The sequence below is a fragment of the Gymnogyps californianus genome, chromosome 5, assembly GCF_018139145.2.
Source record: "Gymnogyps californianus isolate 813 chromosome 5, ASM1813914v2, whole genome shotgun sequence".
Lineage (NCBI taxonomy): Eukaryota > Metazoa > Chordata > Aves > Accipitriformes > Cathartidae > Gymnogyps > Gymnogyps californianus.
In genome coordinates, this window is record NC_059475.1 from 3637601 (window position 1) to 3660084 (window position 22484).

General features: G+C 48.0%; 1 protein-coding gene across 1 annotated transcript; it reads right to left on the bottom strand.

The window, feature by feature from the left end:
- Positions 1-1620: 1620 nt before the first annotated feature.
- On the bottom strand, positions 1621-16472 carry CCND1 (cyclin D1). The gene is made up of 5 exons (XM_050898457.1): positions 16154-16472; positions 14168-14383; positions 13351-13510; positions 7718-7866; positions 1621-2219 (listed from the first exon to the last, which is right to left on the bottom strand). Exons 1-5 carry the CDS (start codon positions 16349-16351, stop codon positions 2064-2066), a joined length of 879 nt encoding a protein of 292 aa, XP_050754414.1. The 5' UTR covers positions 16352-16472; the 3' UTR covers positions 1621-2063.
- Between the last annotated feature and the right edge of the window lie 6012 nt (positions 16473-22484).

Here is a 22484-nt window from a genome sequence, read left to right on the forward strand (position 1 = left end):
TAAAACCCTATAACATGGCAGTATATGACATTGTATAACAAAAAAAAAAAAAACTGATCCACAAAATAGCAGCAAAACACAATGACAAAGATACAGAAAAGCAATGTTAATTTTTTTTTCAAACCATGCTGGGAATTTATCCATAGCAGCTCAATAAAAATGGAGCATCCACTCCTTTTCTTTTCTTTTTCTTTTTTTTAATTTTTAATTTTTTTTCTTTTTTCTTTTTTTTGTTGTTTTTTTTGTTGTTTTGTTTTTTTACAATCAACACCTTAGCGGCAGTTTTCTCACATACATTTCACCATCACATTCTCCTCGAGCATCAACTTCAACAGCTATGTCCACGTCCCTTCAGCTACTTTCTAAAATAATAATAAAAAGATACATAGCCAAGATGTGCAAATTTTCTATTTGTAGCTAAATAAAAAAATGGGGCATATACTGGAATAAGAACTTCTTTCAAGTACTCCAATTTTCATATCTATTAACTATGGCGTTTTTTTCATGGTTAGACTGCTTTTGAAAATGTATAGGAAGGGGCCAAATAGACTGCTTTGTTTTGGGTTTGTTCTTTGAAGCGTGTCCTTTTTTCTTTAATAAGCTGTGTTAAAACTGCAACATCAAGGGTAGAAAGATTTTTTTTAAAAAGGGGCGATTGCATTATTTTACAAATCATACTGGCCTTACGAACATCCTCTGCAATAAATATTCTTTTTAGCCTTAACTATAAATTATATATTTTAGTGTTTAAAAACCTTCAGTTGTAAAACATCTAGCGACAATCCTTAAACTATGTGTCCTATATGTGAACCTTTAAGGCCCCTAATTTATAAAGATGAGTTGGCACCAAAGGATTCTAAACTTCAACTTTTCTATAGAAAAGGATAGGAAGATATCCTGGCAATTTGTGAATGCAATTTCTCTCACTGGAACACAACCTTCGGAAAAAAAAAATCACCTCTTCTCTAACACCATAGTTAAATGCACTTGCTTTGCAATTCCAAGTTTGCGAACAAGCACTTATATATTTCCAAACCATTCCATTAAAAAAAAATTCCCACACAATAAAAGAATGTATTTCCTATATCTAATGGACTGAAAGTGCTTTGAATGGAATGGTTTTAGAATATTACAAACAAACAAAAAAAAGACTGAACTGTGGATTGAACCTGACCATAATTAGGCTGAATATCTGTGGGGTCAGACCAGCATTTTTACACAGGTAACTACAAAAATATGAAGATTACAAAAATATAATATATTATGTCACTATTTCGGTTTCTTTTTATAATAGAGTATCGTATGAGTAGTACATTGGCCTTCCCCAACAATGCTAAGCTGGAACCCTACAAATGCCTTATGCACAGGCAATCCACAGGCACAAAAAAAGATTAACATATAATAATGCTGCATACTAACATACACTAACTTATGGGTTACGTTAACCATTTATAAGGTGAAGAGGATAAAAAAAACCTAAGGAAATAAAATAAACATTTACAGATGAATTATAAAGTGACTAAATGCATAAGCAAGCAAGATACAGAAAAGCCTAGAACTGCGTTAAAGCTATGCTTTTTAAAGAAAAAAAAAAGAGTATTTCATTTACTATCTAAAAAAAAAACCCTCTTCTACTTTAAAAATGGTTGGTTGGTTTGTTTTATATGTAAGAAATCAAATCTAATACCTCCCCTGGAGACATTTTGTGTGTTAATGCCTATTTTTACAACATACAGACAAGAACACTTTAATATAAAAACTAGTTGATTATTATTGTATAAAATCCTCTATTTTTGTAGCACAAACCCCTGGGGGTAATGCAAATACTATTTTTTTCTTTTAAGACAGTTTTTGGGGTATTTTTTGTTTATTTGTTTGTTTGAAGTCACAGATGGAAGGGAGACAGAGCAAGAAAAAAATATAACAAGACTGGTTTTCCCTTCTGGTATAAAAATGTCCTGGAGAAAAGGGTTTCTGGGGGGAGATCCTGATGCTGATTCCTTCTCAGATGCCCTTTCTTTGTCTGCTTTTCTTGCCAAGCAAACCCATTAGAAGAAGTCCTCTTAAATGTTCACATCTCGCACATCAGTAGGTGTGCAGGAAAGGTCTGCTTCATCCTCTACAGTCTTTGTTTCTGAAGATACGTTGTGCTGCTGTGCCTGACGTAGACTGGATTCAAGGAGGGATTCAATCTGTTCTTGGCAGGCTCGTAAACAATCCTAGAGAAGATTAAATGGAAGGAGAAAAAGACCCAGAGTCCTTTAGAAAAATAGTAAGATCACAGACCAAATACCATTTCTTGAAAAAGCAAGAGAAATATAATCAAGTTATTTGGGAGGGCAGCAGACTGAAAGGAGCGTGGGAAGAGCAAGAGAAACACCGAACAGTGAAAGGATTGGACGAGCTTCCCCATTTTCTGCAGGATGCTAGCCTGGATCCAGACTTCAGCAACTAACTCTTGCCATCTTCTATTTAATGGCCTAGGTGAGCATCTCCATACGTGGTCCTCTGGAGAAAGCATGACTGCCGTTTTGTTGTTAGTCTCAGCCCATAGGTCCACAACTGAATGTGATGGACGCTCCATTACAATGACACACGTGGTAACTAACCCGGGCAGGATCTTGACACAGTTAAGATGTTGTAGCTTGCACTACTACTTTTCTGTCTGTGCTGTGAACATTTCAGCAGTTCTGTAAAAGTCCATTCATGCTATCTTTTACCTCCCTGTTCTTTATACCTTTTGAAAAAAATAGGAACAGTCTGACTGGACAGCAGTGTGAATCAATCGAAATGAGTGGCGGTGCAAAGACATGAAATGAAACTGGGTTGGAATCAGAGTTGGTCCATGATTTCTACTTTTACCACAGAAACACTTTGGCAGTACGGTCTACCAGAACTGATGGTCATAAACAGTGATTTTCCCAGGCTGAGTTCCAATAATACAAAGTCGTAGATAGAAGTGCCATATATGTTTAGATATACATGTCCAAAGTTGCCTGCCAACTGCTGCTGTGTCCAGCAGTGGGCAGCTCAAGTTAGCTAACTGATTTCTAACGCGGAAAGCATCTGAACAGAAGAATGTACTGGACTGTATGACCTCAAAATGGAGAGATCTTTCAGAAGCACCACTAAACACCTTCATAACCACGCGTTACAAAGTGCTGCCAAGCTTTCAGTTTGCTACCGCATTCACCTTGAAATCTCAATCAGGGCGAGATCTCTTTCCCTTGCTTCAAAAGCATTTTCTCAGAGCTGAATGCGCACACAATCCTACTCGTGTTCAGGAGGGTGCAAGGGCCCTGCCACTTGCACAGACTTCGGTGTGAATTAAAAGCATAAAGCACCAAGCAGGATCATGTCTCCTGGGGGGAAGGTAACTTCCCCCAGGCATTAAACCGTACCACGACTAGATAACATCCAATTCTACTTATCAATCCACAGCAATTAGAATTGGAGAAGGCCTGTTAGCTCAACCTGTCCAACTTTCTGCAAGTTATGGTTCTGTTCTTCAGAGCCATGTACATCCATTGCAACGACACAGAAATGGTGCCTTAAATAGGCAAAACAATCACACGACATTTTGCCAAAATTCCTCCAGCGTGCTGTTTACTCATATCTTTATAACAAACATCGTAAGCTTTTTCCCAACATATTTAACTCTGTGTATTAAGGACTTTGAAGTTTCCTTTCAGTATTGCCTTTTCTGATTTAACCTATGACATGTGTTAGCCCTTGCGGTGAACCCAGTCTTCCATGATAAATTGCCGTCAAAAGTGTTAGGATGTGCATGACTGAGAATGAATGTTGTTTTCCTGAGAGGGTGACCTGCCTGCTGTTTTCTTTATTTCCCAGTTTCAATTCTGCCTTCATTCAGAGGCTTCTTGTGTGATCTACCAGCTTTTCACTGATTCCACTACCACAAGAATCTCCTCTGCCACCAATAAGGGCACATGGCGTTTGGGGTAAAATAAGATTAGAAACACAAGCAAACAATTCTCTGCAAGTCCCTTCTGAGAGAGAGGGAGGTTAATCCTACCTCTAAGCAGATCAGACCATCAGTTACAGCTCACTGAAAACACATAACCTATGACCTTTTCTGGTTTAAACCCTAGTGTAATATTTCCTCTTGACAGAGACACACAGCGTTTTAAATGACAAAAAGAAACGCCTCATATCCTAAAGTCATCATGCCTTTGGCTCCTACATACCTCTGGCCTTCACAATAAGATCTCTATGAAGTCCTTTCACCCCTTCTCAAGATATGACGGATCAATCCTGACTGTAAGGCTTCTACTTGCATGTCCTGTACCATGTACCTCAGTCACACTTGGAATTAGATGTATTAAAGAGTAGTACATGAATACAGGTTTAGGCATTTTTGGTTTTACAAATCCAGGCACTTTTGAGGATAATTCTGTTTTAACAAGGTAGCATGTTCAGTGTTCCAAACTGAAAGCCAATTTATTTTCAGAGCAAAACGAACCCTGTTGGTTTGGGGTTTTTTTTGGGGGGGGGGGGGGGGGGGGGGGGTAGGAGGTAGGTTTTTTGAGTGGTTGGGTTTTTTTTTTGAATCCTAACCATTTGCATATAGCATGTTTGAGCTCTGAAAACTAAAACCATTCAAAAGAATTTCTATAAATACCTATTCTTCTCCCTCTGGAGTCCAGTCATGAATAATTACATAAGACTACGTAATTTAAAGGTAATTTTTGACCACAGAATTTTTTTTCCTGTGAGATTCTCACAGTACAGCATGTTGTAACTGTATTTTTTTAAAACATAATCGTTACAATTTATTATGAACAGACTATGTCTTAAGCTACAGTTGAATGAACAGTGGTTTTTTATGTTTTAGGCATTTTTGTTCATTTCTTATTCAGATGACTATTAGATGAATAGTTTGTCTGCAGGAACGTATTACAGCTAGCAAAAATAACTGCAGAATATAAAATTCACTGTGAACAACCTCACCAAAGCTTTTTTCATTCTTAGTACTTCTCAACACTGAAAAGCAAATACAAAACTTGTGCATTACTCTGATAACTTCTCCCAACAACTTTTCTGCTTCACTACCCAAATTTTCAATGCCCACAGTTTGTTCAAGGTCATAAACCCTTCCTGGATTAATTAAGCTCCTCAGTCAAAAAAAAAAAAAAAAAGACTTGCTAGCTTAACTGATGTGGTCAAATACCTTTAACACACACAGTAGACATGATCAGACTCCAGGGTCAGATACTAAAGGAAACAAACAACAACAAAAAAGAAACTGCTTGGAAATCCTTTGTTACTGCCTGACCCGTTCTGGATAACAAGCACATGTTTGAAGGTGCCTCTGAGTAGGGGCAGGCAGGAGATGAATTCCAATGTACTAACAGACAGCATGGAAAACCAATCTAATCTAGTTTAGCAAATTTCTGGCCTGGAAATGAATGTCAGGTAAAATTCAATCTGTTTGGATGATGGGGTCAAGAATAGAATGATGGAAGACAGCCCAAGACTTCTAATTGTGATTATCTGACTTCTAATTACCCCTGATCAAAGGCAAAATGGGAAATTGGACTCCTACCAACGTAAACATGAACCATAAAGGAATTCCAATCAGGTGATATTCATTTTACTTTAGATTCAGCTTTCTTTGAGACTAAAGGTAAAAAAGTGTAATTATATAACCTGAAATCCAAAAGACCAGCTGCTCTAGCTAATAGATAATCAGGGAGATTGTTAGCCATGTTATAATGCATGCTCTTAATATTTCAAGACAATCCAATATAAAGCGTATTCATTTGTGCGGTCTGACAATGGGAACCATCGCTGTGGAGTAACAAACTTCATATACATGCTAGCGAAATAAGATAATAGGAATAGCATTTGATACCATGGATTACATAGGCACAGCTTACGGGAAATTCTCTATGCAGGGGCATCATGCTATGTATGAAACCAAGCAGCTTCCTCTACTCAAAGCAGTAGTAGTGAAAGATGCTGTTGCCTTATTCCATTACAAACACAACAGTATACGTATACATACGTATAATTTTATGATGCTTATTTTCTGTAGCAACCTATACAAAAACCTTACTTCTAACTCTAGCTGCTCTAACACATAAATATATTTAGCAATGAAAGCTGGAGGGGAGTTACTTCTTTTTAAAGCTGTTAACTTTAAGTTCAGGTCATACAGATGCACAGATTGCAGTGGCCTTGCAATGACTCTGGACAATAAAAAAGAAATAAGCAAGAATTCTCCTTCTTGCTAAAACTACTTTCTTTTCTTTTAAGAGAGCGCTGTCATCAACTAAGTCACATAAGGACGTGCTGTTGTTCCCCAAGACGTGAGAGAATCTACTTCAATGCTCTGTATCAGGAATGATTAAATAATGTTTGAATGAGATACTGTCAGAACATATAGCGAGCCTAGTATACTTTTCCTCAGTACCTGCTTCAAATAGCTCGCACTGGATAGTGGCCAACCATACACTGAAATATCTACATTGTTCGCAAACTGACTAAAAGCATTATACGTACATACCAAACTGAGCAGCATTTAACATTTCAGCACTGGATCCATATTACTTTAGCTGCAGTAATATAAATGGCAGAAATAACATGCTCAATACTGAGGCATTGTTAAGGTGATCGAAGTAATAAGCTGAGATACCATATTTGTCAGCAATTGTTTCACATAGTAAAATATTATTTTGTGAATAATTATGATGCATTCATCTTTCCAGAAATCACTCAATCCTGTCAACAAAGTCCAATTATACAAATCTAGTTTTGCAGTGTCTGGACTAGTACAGTTCTCTATGTATTTACATTATTAACATGTAAAATAATTTAACAGCATCTCAAAGATTCTGCCGCTAACCACAGAGCTGTCTTTATTTGACTCATTGTCCAGCGCTTGGAGACCTCACAAGAACCTTTTTAAAGCATCTATTTATTGGTCTTCCACATTGTTACAAAACAAAGCTCAACTCTGCCCCAACTTCACACACCATTATGACATGGATCATTGACTTTAGGTCTTCCTTGTAGCCTCCCTTCCTGGCCCATTCACTCATGAAAGGTTTATTGCTCACTAGTTACTGATGTGCATCTCCTGGAAGCTGCCGGGCAAAATGAGAGTCCTGTGAGGACCATCTACCTTGTCAGAAAGTCGTGGGACAAGCATTTGTTCCGAAAAGGAATTCAATACCAGCTACTGTGCAGGTCTAGCACGTAATAAACCAAATTAGATCATTAGAACTCTTTTAAGAAGGGCTTTTTCACACCACTTGGCACAATAAAAGGCCTCAAGAATGGTCAAAGATAAGGTCAGAGATACCACGAGGTCTCAGTAACTATTTCCTCGTCTTATTTTCAAAGTTTTGTTTTACATAGACTCCTGGTTTAATTACCTACAACAAAACACAGTCTCTGCAACGTCCTAAATCGATGCAGGGCTTCCTTTGCTCTGTCAGATACGCCTCTCTTACAAACATTAGAGCTGGATGTGGCATTCCTATCAGTGAACTGCAGCAGCGTAATCACAGATTATTAATGGACATAATGACGGCTAAATAACTAGGACGGACACAAGAGAACACGTTCAAAAACCCCACTCTGAGGTTTGACTTTTATCAAGATTTACTGTCAGATTAGCTACTATGCAGTAAGCAGGCATTCATTCTTAAACTCTAAGGCAGGAGATCAACCGAGAGAAAGAGTCACTTACCGGATCACATTTGATAACTTGTGATAGGAAATGTGTGAGGCATTGATAGGAGAGGAAAGTGTTAGTGTTCCCCAGATGCAGGCCTTGCACAGCTGCTACCACACTGCCAGCTGCGATCATGGAAGGTGGGTTTGAAATAAATTTAATATCTGTATGAAGAAAGAAGAGAGAGAAAAAAAAAAGACTGAAATGATTGCTTTAGGAGAAGCCTGCCCATACACATACACTCTTCTACCAGCATGGCTTCAGCTGCCAACTATTGCATCCGAAAAGGCAGGGAAAATTGTAAGCAGAAAGGTGCCTCCTGCTCTAAACTATTACAGGTCCAAACCTGTAAACACTTATCCACATGAGCAACTGTACTTCAGTGAGTAGCCCTTCCTAGCACTAAGCCTGGGAGGCCATTCATCACTTCAAGGTATTTTTATCATAAGCAGGGCCCCCGTTCTTCAAATGTTAAAATACTTTGCTCATATGAATAATGCCACTGGAGTCAATGGCACTATACATCTGAGAAAACCTGTTCGCATGCGTAAGTGTTTCGCACGATCAGATCCTAGGTGCACTCTAATAAGGAGTCCTCGGGCCCTTTAGAGCAGAAACCTTTGCACTGACATTCAAAGGAATATAGCTTTAATGAACAACAACATCAACAAAAAGAAAGAAAGAGAAAGACTGCTTAACCCTGTCAGGAGGCAGATAATCCATATTTAAATTAAGGTTTCATCTTAAAAATGCTTTGTCTCAACCTAGTCTCTTGTCAGTGGCTGCCATCCATCCTGGCAACAGGGATTTAATGTAAATGTGGCATAACTAAGTGACGGGGGTCCCAAGAATTGGCGGACAATCAGTTACATTCTGATGTGACACCATGCTGACAAGAGGCTGGGCCCCCTTCCAGACTGCATTGCTGTAGGTCTCTCCACAAAGCCACTCCCATGATTCCTTAAGGGGCTATCTCTGCCATTTAGCATGTTTTTGGTTTGTTTTTTTTGTTTTGTTTTGTTGGGGTTTTTTAATAAGAATAATCCACATTTTAATGCTAAGACTCTTTCTGCTGAACAGGAATGCGTTTGATCCGTGGCAGCGTACACCTTGGAGGAGAATCAGAAACAAAGGAAGTAAGTGGCACAAGTAAACGTCTAATTTTGTTTGAGGAAGAAAGGGAAATGCCACATTATACACAAGAACCTGAGATACATTCCTTCAGCTTTTATCAGAATACAACTTCCTCTGGGTTGAAAAAATATAAACCATCTGTCAAACCCTTGAATGAAATCAAAGGAATGGACAGCTTAGAGTGCTCAGTGGAACAGTTTAAGTATTAAATCATGCATCTCTTTTATTATGATAAAATAACTTTTGTGTAAATGTTTTACCAGTGAAACTAAAGACTTTGGGACTCTATGAAAGTCCTCTCTCTGAATCTATTCATATACCTCTGACACTCCATTGTAGCCCTGACCAATACCCACCTTCAAAGGGGCATTTCGCCCAGCTTTCTATGAACCTTCAAAATTAAACCGATACGATGAATTGTGGCCAAACTTTTGTGATGCACTGCCAGCGAAAAGGCAAGCTTGATCTAAAGTCATCTCATTTACGTTACCGTGCTTAAAATAAATTTAGTTTATCCCCCTTTCCTAATCTGCCCATTGGCGGGCAGATACAAATACACCCACCTTCTAGCAAGCTTCTGTCATTCCCAAAAATCAAAGTAGTCCGGTCTGCTTATTGACACTATACACATTCCAAAGCCCGTCCCCTAACTGAAATACTGATACACAGTTGCAGGTAGACTTCAGAAATGAGGGACTTCAGTAGGCAAGCATGAATTCCACCAAGACTGGGTTGCTCAGAGGGATACGGTGGCAGCGCATTCGCGACACTATTTACCGAGCTCCACAAACAGAACATGACCAAAATGTGTCAGTTTAATGAGTCTGTCCTGACAGGATCACGTTTGGGATTAATATTTGCGTTCTTCTTTTAAATGGAGCAGTAAACAAGAACATGAATTCATAGTCACACCCTCATTCTTTCCAAGGTGGAAAAGTGATAATGAAGTTTAAATGACCAGTTTGTGTCTGTCCCTATAACCACTCCAGACAAGCAGCATGGACTGCCTTTTTGTTGCAACTCAACAAGGAATTATTTGTGGCAGAGGCCACTAATTTCAGCATATTAATCAGGGGGCCCCTCTCGCCTGTAATTGGATGCCCCCAAGTGAAGAGTGTGGCATCATTGTCAGCCTCCATCGCCTCATCTTGCGCTATTGAGCGCTCAGGAACAAGGGGGCTTCGGTGAGATGAATTAGACCTGACACAGCCACAATGGGGTAGGGGGCCCCATCAATTGAAGCACACATCCCCAGTAGCCTATCTGAGACTTCATCCAAAAAGAATAAACAACTTCAGCGTTGTTAAAAAGAGAGAGAGAGAGAGAGAGAGGAGGGGGAGGAGAGAGAAGAATGCCAGCCACCCTGAAGGGAGGACAAAGCAGGCATATAGGCGCTGCAGCGCTTTAAAAAAAATTCCTAACAAGGCGAGTCACCCCTTTTCCTTTTTAAATGGAGCAGCAATTCCATCCGTCTGGAGAGCTGGGGGCTATGAATGAAAATCTTTTCATTGAGGCAAATCAAAACTGCGAACATAAATCACTTGCTGCAAGATGCAACAGGTTCCAACTGGTCACATACCTTGAGACTTCCAATTTTATAAAGGCCAGAGAATAGGAGAATTGTAACACGCTTGTTTCAAAGGGGGATCTTTCTTTCTCCATCCGAGAGGAGGAAAGCAACAACAATAATAATAGCAATAATAATAATATAAAAGGAGCCTGGTATGTTTTGATAACCAAAGGAACATAATGAAATGCTGAAGCTCCAATATTTGTTGCTATTCATTGTTATGCTTGTATAGAGCTGCAGTTCTCCCTCAACACTGGTCTTAACTTGGGCCAAAAGAGGCCTGCTTCCTTTTGAGCTCTCCCTGCCTTGCTCGGCCATGCCAAAGCCCCATTCATTAAGCTCAATTATGTGTTAACTTCAAACAACCCCTGGTAATTTTTTTTTTTTTTTTTTTTTTTTTTTTTGCTTTTTCTCCTGAACCTACCACAGCACAAAGACATCCTTTGGTGAAAATGGATTTTTCAAAACCAAACCAAATCAAACAAATCCACTTCTACTAGCCAGACAACTGAAGAGGGAGCTTAGAAGGAATTCCCCTCAACTTCACCTTGCAGCGTAACCTTCTCTTTCTGCAGCCAACACATATACACTCATCTACAAACACTTCCACAGCCTTCACCTTGTTAAGCCAACTGGTGGAGATTTTATTTTCTAAGCAAGCATTATTTTGCTGTCTCTTCTTAGGAGACCCTCCTTTACAGTAGAGGACATGGGCTGTACTTCAAGCAAAGGATATACTGCACTTGTCCCTGAGGCCACTTCAGCGAGTGTCAGTGTTTCCACTGGACTTTGGATTGGGCCCCGCAGCATCCAGGCAGCACAACGCATTTGCAGTCCATCTAGGTTCATTTTGGCAAGGGGACATACCAACACAACCCAGCAACAGCAAAGCAAAGTCCAGATGCTACTTAGGCCACATGTGATCTTCACTAGCCAACAAAGAAGTCAGGGGGAAAGCAAGAGGTAGAGAAAAACCTGACATCCAAAAATAACAATAAAAATACAGAGCCTAGTGGCAGCCTTCCTGAGCGCTCTTTACCCCGGCAATATTCCCAACTTCAGTAGGGAGCTGAAGAGGGCCCCAATTCTGGTGAGCTCAGCCCTGTTTTTTTTAAAAGCTAAGTAAAACTCCCAGAACATGGTTCTCATTTACTGATCCATTCTCCAGCTGTGGTGTGTAGCAGTGTTAAATAAAGGCTCTGGATGTGCTTCCTAAAAGAAACATAACAACACCGACAGTAGATCAAAGTACTGGACTCTTAGCAAGTCTCCAACCTTTGAACTACTCTTGTTTTCATCCCTGTCATTGCCAACACAACAACCTAGGTTAAACATCCCCATATCCAAAGGGGAGGCCGGGTAGCTTTTCTTTTTAGCTAACAGCCGAGGAAGCTTCAAACTTAGCAAATCACACATTCGGAGCCGCAGCAGCCTTATCTGGTGGAATCTGCCATGGAGAGTTACGTCTGATTTTCCCAAAATGTTGCTGCAGGTAGTCTGAAGGCTGTTTGAAGGTTGTAGCACTCCGAACACCGAGCATTATTCCAGGCAATCTAACTTACGAACTGCCCGTTATGCTGATGTTAGGCCCAAGATGAAGAGCAACGCCAGTGTTTATAAATTTCTCTTTTATGGCTTGGTCGTTCTATCTTTAGGCCTTGCAGTAGGGCCGATTCTGTGAAATAAAATTTTTCTTCTGAGTGCTTGCAGTCTTTCTTCAACCTTTTTATACCAAATCCATCTCTGGAAAATAAACTACACAACATTAATTTGTGCCATTGACCACACACATCCCACCGAGGTTTTCAAGTGTGGATACCTCTTCTCAAGTCCAAACGCAGGCTTGATCTCTTTTTTTAGCACAACTGCTACCGAATATTAACATTTACTAAAGCACTGTATCTCCTTTACACTAAGTTTTTATCAGTGTCAACAGAGTGTCTGGCATTCCTCTTTACATGCTACTGCAAAAGAACATTTGCTTTGGCTGCTTTTTCTTCCTTATTCTTTTGTCATTCCTGGATTGGTCTCGCCATACTAAAAGAAAACGCGCTGAACACGTTTTGTTTAAACAGAGTATCTTCCCTCTAGAACTTCTTTTGTCCCTGCTCCTCCACTCTGTCCTGTGGGAACAGCGAGATCTGGAGAACGGAAAGACTCTTCTAAAACTTTTTTTCCTTCCCACTTGCTAGGGTTCAGTGGGTAAAGCCGGTACATGTACAAATGCATACACACACAGTCCACATGCAAACATGGAACTTCAAAGAACCAGCGCGCGCGCACGCACGGTGCCCTTGAAACCAAAGATCAGGCCTCTGCAAACCTGGCCTAGCGAACAGTCGGCGTCTTTGGAGGCCAGCCCTGCACATGGCTTCAGCACAGCACGTGGTCAGAAGGGTGCAGATGGCAGCGGCTCGGTCCTGTGCCAGGAAAGCCTCTGTGCCGCGTGGCCCTCCTCCAATCCACCAGCCACCGAGGAGGGGGGGAAGAGGCAACTTGAAGAGGGAAGTTTTAAAACCCCCACGCAGAGCTATTCACAAGCAAAATCTCCCTCCGCCTTTAAAAACTGTCTTAAGAATGAATCCACATGGGGAGGGATTCCCGTACGGGCAGTAAGCCTTTTGCAGCCCCCACATAAAACCCGGTGTACAGAGGTGAAGAAATCGTGCCACGCTGAGCTGCGACTCCACGGCTAAGCTACAAAGAGGGGGGTACTTCTCCCTCCCTGACACCACCGCATACTCAAGCAAAGTATCTTCTGAAAAAAACTTACCTCTGCAAAGTAATCCACCTTCTGCAAACAAGGGGCAATAATCGGGGCTTAAACTACCTCCCCACAGCTCTGTGAGCTCGCTTTAGACCACAGCTACGGGAAGCTTTACAAGCCAGGGGGTAGGTGCGTGTAGGGGAGCAACACGCTGTGCTTAACGTGCAAGGCTCATACCTGTAGCGCACAGAGCCACAAAAGTCTGAGCATGTTTACGGATGATCTGCTTGGTGTCCTCTGCCAGAGGCATTTTAGTAAGGAAATGTTCAATGAAATCGTGGGGGGTCATTGCAGCCAGATTCCATTTCAGCTTATTCACCAGAAGCAGCTCCATTTGCTGCAAAGACAAGAGGGAGGGAAGGGGAAGAAGAGAAGAGGAAGGAGAAGAGGGAAAATGTGGTTAGCTCCGCTCACACACGGTCGGACGAGCAGCATCCGCAGCTGCGCGAGTCAGCTCTCAGCCGAGCCCGCTTCCCCGGCTGGGGGGGGGGGGTGCGGAGGGGGGGGGGGGGGGGGGTGTGCAGTCCTCCCGCGGCAGAGCCCCGGCTCAGGCGGGGGGCGCAGGCAGGGGCCGAGGGGCGCCGGGCCGCCCCCCGCCGGGAAGCGCCCGCCGCAGCCCCCCGCGGGGCCGCCAGGGGGCGCCCGCGCCGCGCCCAGCCGCTCGGTGGCGGCGGCTCCGGCCGGGGCAGCCCGCGGGCCGCGGCCGGGGAAGCGGGGGGCCGGCCCGGCCCCGGCCCCGGCCCCGGCCCCGGCCCGGCCCCGCTCCGCTCCCCTCCTGGGCCGCCGCCGCCGCCGGCGGGGCTAGAGCTCCTGCGGCCGCGGGGAGCGGCTCTCGCCCTCCACCGGCACCCCCGCGGGCGGGAGGCAGCCCCCTCCCCGCCTGCCCCGGTGTCGGGGGGCTTCCTAATCGGCGTTTTTGGTTTGGGGTTTTTTTTTTGGTTTGGGGTTTTTTTTTTTTTGTTTTTTTTCCTGAGGTGATTAAACGTGAAATTACCAGTAATTCGTCGGGTCTGATGGAGTTATCTGTATAAATGCACAGTTTTTCTGCGGTCAGAGGAATAGTTTCCTTCATTTTTGAAGCCACAAACATGCAGGTAGCTCCGAGCAATTGCAATCGGCTTTTCTTGAGGGGTTCAAACGACAAAAATCTGTCCAAGTAATTCATAGCCAAGGGGAAAACTTCCTCTTCGCACTTCTGCTCCTCGCAAACCTGGAAGAAGGAAAGAGATCGTTGAAGAATAATTTAATATAGGCGAAAGCTAGGCTTGTCCAGCCACCCTCGTCTTCCCTCCCCCCCCCCTCGCCCCCCAGGCTTTGCAGGGCAAGGTTGAAGGAGACGAGGGGGAAAATGCAGTTGGGGAGAACGATAAATACGGGAAAACCAGAGGCATCAAAGAAAATGAAAGTCACGAGTGACAAAGTGGGGAGAAATGTGGCGTTAGAAATCCGCAGGCGATTCAAGGGGGGGGGGGGGTGGGTGTCGAAAAGGAGGTCTGTCCCCATCTTTCCAGCCCTAGAACAAATTTTTAAAAAAGGAAAGAAAAAGGAAAGCGGTGGAAAATGCGAGCCCCCGTGTCTGGGAATGGGGTGCAGAGCCGGACTTGCCCCCGGATTTATTTATTTCGCTTTTATTTCTTCATCTAATTTGCCGTTGTGCGGCCGATTCCCCTCTCTGGTCGAGACACAAAGGTGGCGTCCAGCCTCATTTCCCCAGACGTCATCTTTTCAAAAAATATTTAAAAATATTTAAAAAATTATTCGAGCTCTCAAAAAAGGTTGAAAATGAAGCGGCGGGGGTCCTTTACCGAGCCCCGTGCCGATGGTCCTGCTGGGGGGCTCCGGGGAGGCCCCCCGAAGTGAAATTCACCGCCTCCCTCTCTCGCCCTGCAGCACAGCCGGGCGCGACATTTCCCAGAGCAAGGCAGGGCGCTGCGCTTTCAAAAATTAATTAAAAATAGATCGCGGGCGCCCAGGGCTTCCGAAAACGCATGAAAATGTAGCCCAGCTCCTGGGGCTCCCACTGGGAGCCCCCCCAGACGTGTCCCGCCAGGGGACGAGGCCCTTTCCAACTCGCTTTTCCCAGGCGACCTTGCAGATCGCCGCCGCAGCACAAGCATGCCTTTGAGGGGTGACCACAGCTCGAGCCTCTCTTCGCGCTGAACAAAGAAACTTTCACCCTGCAACTCCCCCCAAGAAACGCCGGAGCCCCTCCGGCCGGTCCCCCTGCCCGCAGCCCCAGCGGGGTCCCCCGGCCCCCGACCTTCTTCCCCCTTCCCCCTTCCCCCCGCTCCCCCCCGCAACACACACCCTTGGCTTGCTCCCCGGGACTTTCTTAATTTTTCTCCCGATTAATAAACACTTTTGCTTTGCAAATAAAAGAACAAAGATGGCGCATAATACTGGCACGGGCAGCCACTTGCATACGTGTACAAGGATATTAATTTAAAATAAAATCCCCAGAAAAAATTAACTGGCAGGGTTTCCCGGCGGCCCCGCACCGCGCGGCCGGGGGCTCGGCAGCCGGGGCCGCTCCCCGGCGGGGCGGCGGACGGGGGGTACCGCCGAGGGGGCTCTGCTCCGCGCTCCCCTCCGCCGGTACCGCCTTGCCCCGACGGCCGGAAAAGGTGCCGGGGCACCCCCCGACCCCCGACGCGGTGTGCCGGGGTGGGGGGGCGGGGGGGGGGGGGGGAATCGTCCGCTGCCCCTCCGCGGCGGGACCTGACTGTTGCAGCGGGGATAAAGAAGCGGCAATAACGGCGGCGGCGATCCTAACCCCGGCCCCGCGTCCCCTCGTTACACGCGGGCGTCTCCGAAGCCAGAGCAACGTGTGCCGCGCCGGGGAACTTATTTCGGGGGGGGGGGGGTGGAGGGGGGGGAGGGGAGGGGGGGGCCGGGAGCGGCAGGAGATGGGGGAGCAGCTCTGCGGCTTAATGCATTTCGGTGCCGAAGCTTGCAAAGAAAATCCCCGAAAGATACAAACCTCCAACATCCAAGTGGCAACTATTTTCCTCATATATGGCAAGATTTCTTTCTGCACGCACTTGAAGTAGGAGACGGAGGGCGAGCAGGTCTCCTCCGCCTTCAGCATTGTCTGCAGCACCCTGTCATTGAGGAGGTTGGCATCTAGGTAGGCTCGTCGGATGGTCTCCACCTCGCAGCACAGCAGCTGATGTTCCATGTCTGCCTCCGTCGTCTCGAGTCAGTTTTCTGCAGCAAGACTGAGTCAGTCGCTCGCTCGCTCTCTCTCTTCCCCTTCCAGGAGTCCCTTGGATGCTGCTTCTGCTACTGCCGCTACAGCCCTCTGGAGGCTGCAAAACTTTCTAACTTCCAACAAAACTCTCCTGTATAGTCCCTGTGACGTTACTGTTGTTAAGCAGAGATCAAAGCACGAGAGAGAATGAGAGAGAGAGAGAGAGCGAGCCAAAAGCAAGGGGCAGAGCCCTAAAGCCATCCCATAGGCTTCAAGTCCTTCCCCTTTGCTTAGCTTATAGAGAGCAGGGTTTTAATGCAAATGCAAATGAGACAAGGGCTTGCTTTCTTCAAGGGCAAGGGAGAGGTGGGGGAAACCCAAATTGTCTCTTCAGTGTATCATGCATAATTTTAAAAATGGAGCGAGTTCTGCAGTGGGAGCCAAATGATGAATGGGGCTAGGCCACACACAGACACGCAGGGATATAAATACAAGGAGACTTGGTTGGTATTATTTTACGGGGGGCGCCGGGGAGGGGGAGCAGGGCAGTACCAGTGCGTCGCTGTTCGTTATCAATTATTATTATTATTGCCGTCACCGACGCGTACCTGCGATATCTGTCGTTTCAAAAAGGCGCGCTCCCAACCTGAAATCCTGGTCTTTGTAGTTGATCCCAAGGGAAAAGCTTTCTCCCGTTTCCTCAGTCCTATTTTTTCCCAGCCTAGATGGTTTTGCTGCACGCCAGAATTTTAAAGGAATTGGGGTCCTCCCCCCCCCGCCAAGATGGTGCTTTTTCTTCTCTTTTTTTTTTTTTTTAAGTCTTTCCTTTCACTTTAAAGGTTTTACCCTCCAAAAGGGGCGCAGAGGTGGCAGGGGACAGGGCGATAGCTAATCCGAGCCGCAGTCGGCGGCAGCGCACGCCGGGCAGGCCGCACTCGGCACCCCACCCCCACCGCTCACAGCCACCCAGAAAAAATATCCCAGCAGAGCAGCAAAATGGTGGCCAGAGCTTCCTCTAGCACCTACAGGGAGATGAACTGGGGGTGGGGAGGGAGGTGCCGGCAGCCGCCGGAGCCTGCCGGGGCCTCATCCGACACGCCGCACCGCCAGGACAGCCTGTCCACGCGTGACGTGCAACGGCGGGGCCCCACCGTAAATAACTCCCGTTCCCCGGCTGAACTGCCTGTACCTGAAAACACTTTGCTTTGCTTTGTTTCTAATAAAAAAAAAAAAAGTCTCTTTTAAACTCCTCACTTTTCGAGGGGCTGATAGGGGAGCTGGGGGCCCGCTAGAGAATACCGGCGGTGAAGCCAATGCACCGCTGCATGGGAGAAACGACTTGTCCCGCACCAAAGTGGAGCGGGGAGAAGCGGGAAGGCCATAAACTGGGGTTCACGCTGCCTTCTGCCTGCCCGCCCCTCAAAACCTGAGCACTCGGATTAACCTCAGCCTCGGTGCTTTAGCATCACCTGGGTGCAGCACCGATAGCAGGAATACCTACCGGTGGTACGGCACTCGCGGCAGCATCGCCAGCAGGCGTCAGGGCAGCGGGTCGGTCTCCTGGCCGTGGAGGACATGCCGTGGTGGACATGCCGTGGAGACATATAGCATCTCTCCTGCATGACCTGCAGGGAAAGCAGCGCCAAAGATCACAGGGCATGTTGTTGCACAGTTGTGTGTTTACGTAATCTCTTTGCATGAAATACCTGCCCATCTTTCCTAGTTTACCCGTTTGCTCGACCATTTGTCTCCATTTTGTCTTCGTCTGTTAGGAGGATGTCGGAGGCCCGGGGATCTCAGTTCCCCTTGCACGCCGCAGCCCGCGGGGCGAATCTGGACGGTTTCTCAGCGAGGAAGCTGTCCCCCGCCTGCGTCCCTCCGCCTGTCTATTGTGCTTCATACGCAGGACACGCACTTCTGTTTTCACAACTTCAGTTGGCCGGGGAGGTTTTAATTTTTAATGAAGAAACACGCCATGACCCTGCACTCCCGGACTGGAATTCGGCCTGCCTGCGATGCACAACTGGGGGATCCTATTTAATGGAATTCCCTGCACCCCCTAACACCTTTCTAGGGAGCAGCTGCTTTGGGGGTGCAGGGAAAGCCCTTGGGGGAGCCAGTCCCGGCGCCCCGGATCGTGCCGGCTCTTTCCCTCCAAACATTTGTTCCTGGCCACGTCGCCCGGCCCTGCCCTGCCCAGGAGCACGGACTCCCTCTCCCAGCCCGGCACAGCACCCACGCCTCCGCCATCCTCGCCCTCCCGGTGCCTGCCGGTTGGGGTGGGCTTGGTGAGGGGGGTCATGTCTCCCTCCCCCCCCCCCCCCCCGCCCCTTTCAGCACGAGGCCGGTCTTTCATTCATAAAAGCTCCCCGGCGGGGCGCGGGGCTCCCCGGCGGGCGGGCGGTGCCGGCGGCGGGGAGCGGCGCTGGCCCGGGGCCCGGGGGAGCCCCCGGCGGGCGGCGCGGGGCGGCGCGGCCGCAGGAAGCGGCCATTAGCGTGAGCCAATGGGGGCGCCGGGCTGTTACCAGGCGGATCGGGCAGATCTCGGCGCGGGGCTCGCCCGGTCCCGCCGAGACAAAGGGGACTGGTCAAAAGTGCCAGAGCCGCCGCCGCCGCCGCCACCGGGCAGGCCCCTACGCTCGCCCCGGTGGCAGCTCCGGGCTCCGCCTCCGCCCGACGCACCGGGCGGCCCCGCACCTGCCCGGGCCGGGGGCGGTGACGCCCGCCCCCGCCGCTGGGGTCCCTCCCCCGCCGCTACCTGCCCGCTTGGCGGCGGGGCTGCGGGCAGCGCCCGGTCCTCGCCTGAGCCGCCCATCAGGCCTGCCCCGCGTTACCGGCTCCCCCAACCGCCACCGGGGTCAGCGGCGCCGGCCGGATGCCCGGGGGTGCCTGCGCCCCGGCTGCGCGGCTCCCCGCCCGCCCCGGGGTGCGTGCTTAACGGGCGTGCCGCCTCCTGCCCCGCTGCCTAACGCGCCCAGCCCGCGGCGCTCCCCGCCGCTCCTGCGCGGCGGCGCTCCCGGGGGCGGGCTGCGCGCTGCAGCCGCCGCCGCCGCCGCCGATCGCTCTCGCCCCGGGGGCTTCCGACGGCGCTTCCTTCCTGCCTCCCCGCCTCGCCTCGCCTCTCCCCTCCCCGCGGCGCCCGCTGCCGGGGACGCCGCTCCCGGCCGGCACTTTCTCATGATGTCATCCCGCCCCGCGCCGCCGCCGCCGCGCCGGCCCCGCTGACAAAGGGCAGTCGGCCCGCCCCGCCACCCCCGCCGGGGCGCGCGCGCGCGGGCGCGTGTGCGCGGCCCCTCCGCGGGCGCGCGCATTCCTCGCGTGCCGCCGCCGCCGCCCGCCGTAATCTTCCGAAGAGCCGCGCAGCGAGGCTGCCGCGGGGGCACCGGGGGACAAACGACCCCTCTCCCCGCTCCCGCCCCGGTCTGCCGGGGGCGAAACGGCCCAGAGCGGATTAAACCGGCCCAAACGGGCGGGGGGGGCGGGAGCGGCATCCTTCTGGCTGCGGCTTCCAACTCTGCGCGCCTCTGCCCTGGCTCTCCTGCCCGTCACCTGCTTTCCTTCGCCGCTGCCTCTAATTATGTCCTGCTAACGAGGCAGGAGGGGCCCTAGCGCCCAATGGGGGAGAGGTGATGAGGTCCCCGGGGTGCCGGGGGCTCTGGTAGGACTCTGGTGAGGAGAGCGGCCCGGGGACGGCCCAGCCCTTGTGGTGATGTGGCCTCCCGCCATGTTTTCCCCTTGGGACGTGCACCCACCGGGCCTGGTGCAAAGCCGCACGTCTTCTGGATGGATCTGAGAGGTCCCCAGGCCCGTCTGCCTTGGGTGGACAAGTGCTTGTGGATGAGGTGCTCCTCCGAGGCATCGCTGGAGAAGCAGGTCTTGAACTCCAGCATGCAGAGGAGCAGCAGGGCCGCGGGGCAGCTCTCCCTCGCTGACCACAATGGCGGCCAAAATGCAGGGCCGCCATGTGGGGCCTGTGGAGGGAGGGATTTGAAGGAGCAAAGCTCACGGAGGATTTCTGTGGGGGAACCATCACCAAGCTGGGGAGAGGCACGAGCCTGGGTGGGAGGGAGGGTGAGCCCCGGGCAGAGCAGGGGGTGGCTGGCCAGGGTGTCCTGAGGCGAGGAGGCATCACTGGTGAGAGCGGACAGGCAGGGACAGGCCACAGGCACCTTCCAGAGCTGGTGGAAATGAGCCCAAGTTCAGCCTGGACAGTGGAGGTAAGAAAGTGGAGAAGGGAGGCAACAGGGCTAAGGACAGGGGAAGAAAAAGGAAGGAAACGAGGGCTGGTTTTGTTTCTTTCTTCATCAAGGGAAACCTCGTGTTCGGCCATGCCAGAAATGAGCCCGTGGAAGAAGAGGCACCAGAGTAAGCCTGGCAGACAGCATCAAGGTGAATAGACAATGTCTTTATGCACCAATGTCCTCAAAATGAAAATGTTTCAGTGGAAAATATTTTGATTTTAAAACCAGCAGCTACAGTTTCTGTTTTGCTATGCACTGTTAACTCAGAGTCCTCAGTTGACAGTACTTTTTGGTAATACATTCAGCATGAAAATGACCAACAGAGACACCGGTGTTTGATATGGATTTGTGAGCTATGAAAAAGCACGTCTTTTAGCCACATAGAGCATTTAAACTCAATTTACGAGGTAGAAAAGGAACATTTTCTCCATTCCCCAAACTGACACTTCCTCTGTGTAGTATTGCAAGGCAATTTAAAGGCACATTATAAATACTGTTAGAATTTTGTTGTTGAACTGGATACGGGTAGTAGTTTTTGAAGTGTGGTGTTACTATTTTTCATCTCTCTCTTCACCGATATTGCAAAACAAAAACCACAGGGAGATGTTTCATGGTGATTATAGCTTCAGTTCTGCTCCCACTGAAGTCAGCAGCCGTTGGGGTGCTGTAACGGGGCAGACTGCTGATGTTAGGACGTGCTTGGGGCGGGGGGGACGGAGATTTTACTGGAACCATCCCTACCCTGTGTTATTCGTTAGTGGCAAAGCCCTAATCAAATTTTGCGTAATTCCCGATAAGTGCCAGTAAATCAGTATGTATCACATATGCTGCAAAAAAGCTATTTCAGGAATGTCTTAGGTGTCGTCGTCTTATATTTTGTTTGTCTCCCTCTGCCAGAAAAGATGCATGAGTAAATGCATTGGCTCCAGAGAAAGGTAGATGCAGAGATCAACACACGTCCCTGTGCACTCTTCTGTGCGGTAAAAAGGTGTGATGATAGAAGCTTATTCTGGGACTCTCTGGTCTAAACACAAATGAGATCTGGCACATTTTTTGTCACTGTCTCCACTACCTGTTCTCCAGCTCTCCCAGAGCCCAGAACCAAGTCTATCCAGCCGCACACTGCACTTCTCATTTCAGTCCGCTGCCCTGTCCGCTCTTTCTCCACCTGCCTGAAAGCGGTAAATCTGCTTGCCGCATCTTTGCGACACACTCTCCGAGTGAAAGTGGTACAAAAAACCTCTGGGACCAGATTTTTGGGGGTGCTCAGCACTTCTGAACTCCACTTTAAGGCGATGGCAGTTCTAGGGGTCGTTTCTTCAGTAAATCAGGCTCCTGGCTCTCTTGTAATCTCCTCACCTTCTTTAAGGTCCCAGTTCTTGGTACATTAACTTGGGACAGAGGGAGGGGCTTTCAAAATCAACATCCTATCGACATCTGACACCCACCTAAATTGTTTCTGTGTTCTCTCATCCTTTCTGTTGACTTAAAGTGAAGTCCCATTTTTGGGAAGCTCATCTGCCTTGTTTCAGAACTTCTTGAATATAGCTGTTGAATACCTTTGCTTGAACAACCGCAATGACCAGAAGAACTTACCTCTTACTACCTAACATTTCTCACCATGCAATGTTCTCCACCAGGGGCCAAGAGAAGGTGAGGATGAGGAGAGAAAGAAACCTGCTTCACTTAAAAAGCGGTTGACTGGATAATATAAGTGATTAGGACTTAGGATATTTCACTGAAAGAGCTGCGGTTCAGTAGCACAAACAATCCCGGAAAGTCTCCTTCGCTTCTGGTGTTCTGCAAATGACTTTCCCAACTCTTTCTAAGCAGGCGGGCACCGTCATGCCCCCAGCAAGAGGAGGGCCTTGCTGTTTGCT

What these genes read in the sequence shown, in the direction of transcription:
- CCND1 (XM_050898457.1), bottom strand. Translation starts at nt 16,351, where the DNA reads ATGGAACATCAGCTGCTGTGCTGCGAGGTGGAGACCATCCGACGAGCC. An exon ending in TTGCCACTTGGATGTTGGAG is followed by an intron (nt 14,384 to 16,153) that starts GTTTGTATCTTT and finishes TCCTTCTTCCAG; the next exon opens with GTTTGCGAGGAGCAGAAGTG. An exon ending in AAGTTATCAAATGTGATCCG is followed by an intron (nt 2,220 to 7,717) that starts GTAAGTGACTCT and finishes AATCTTCTCTAG; the next exon opens with GATTGTTTACGAGCCTGCCA.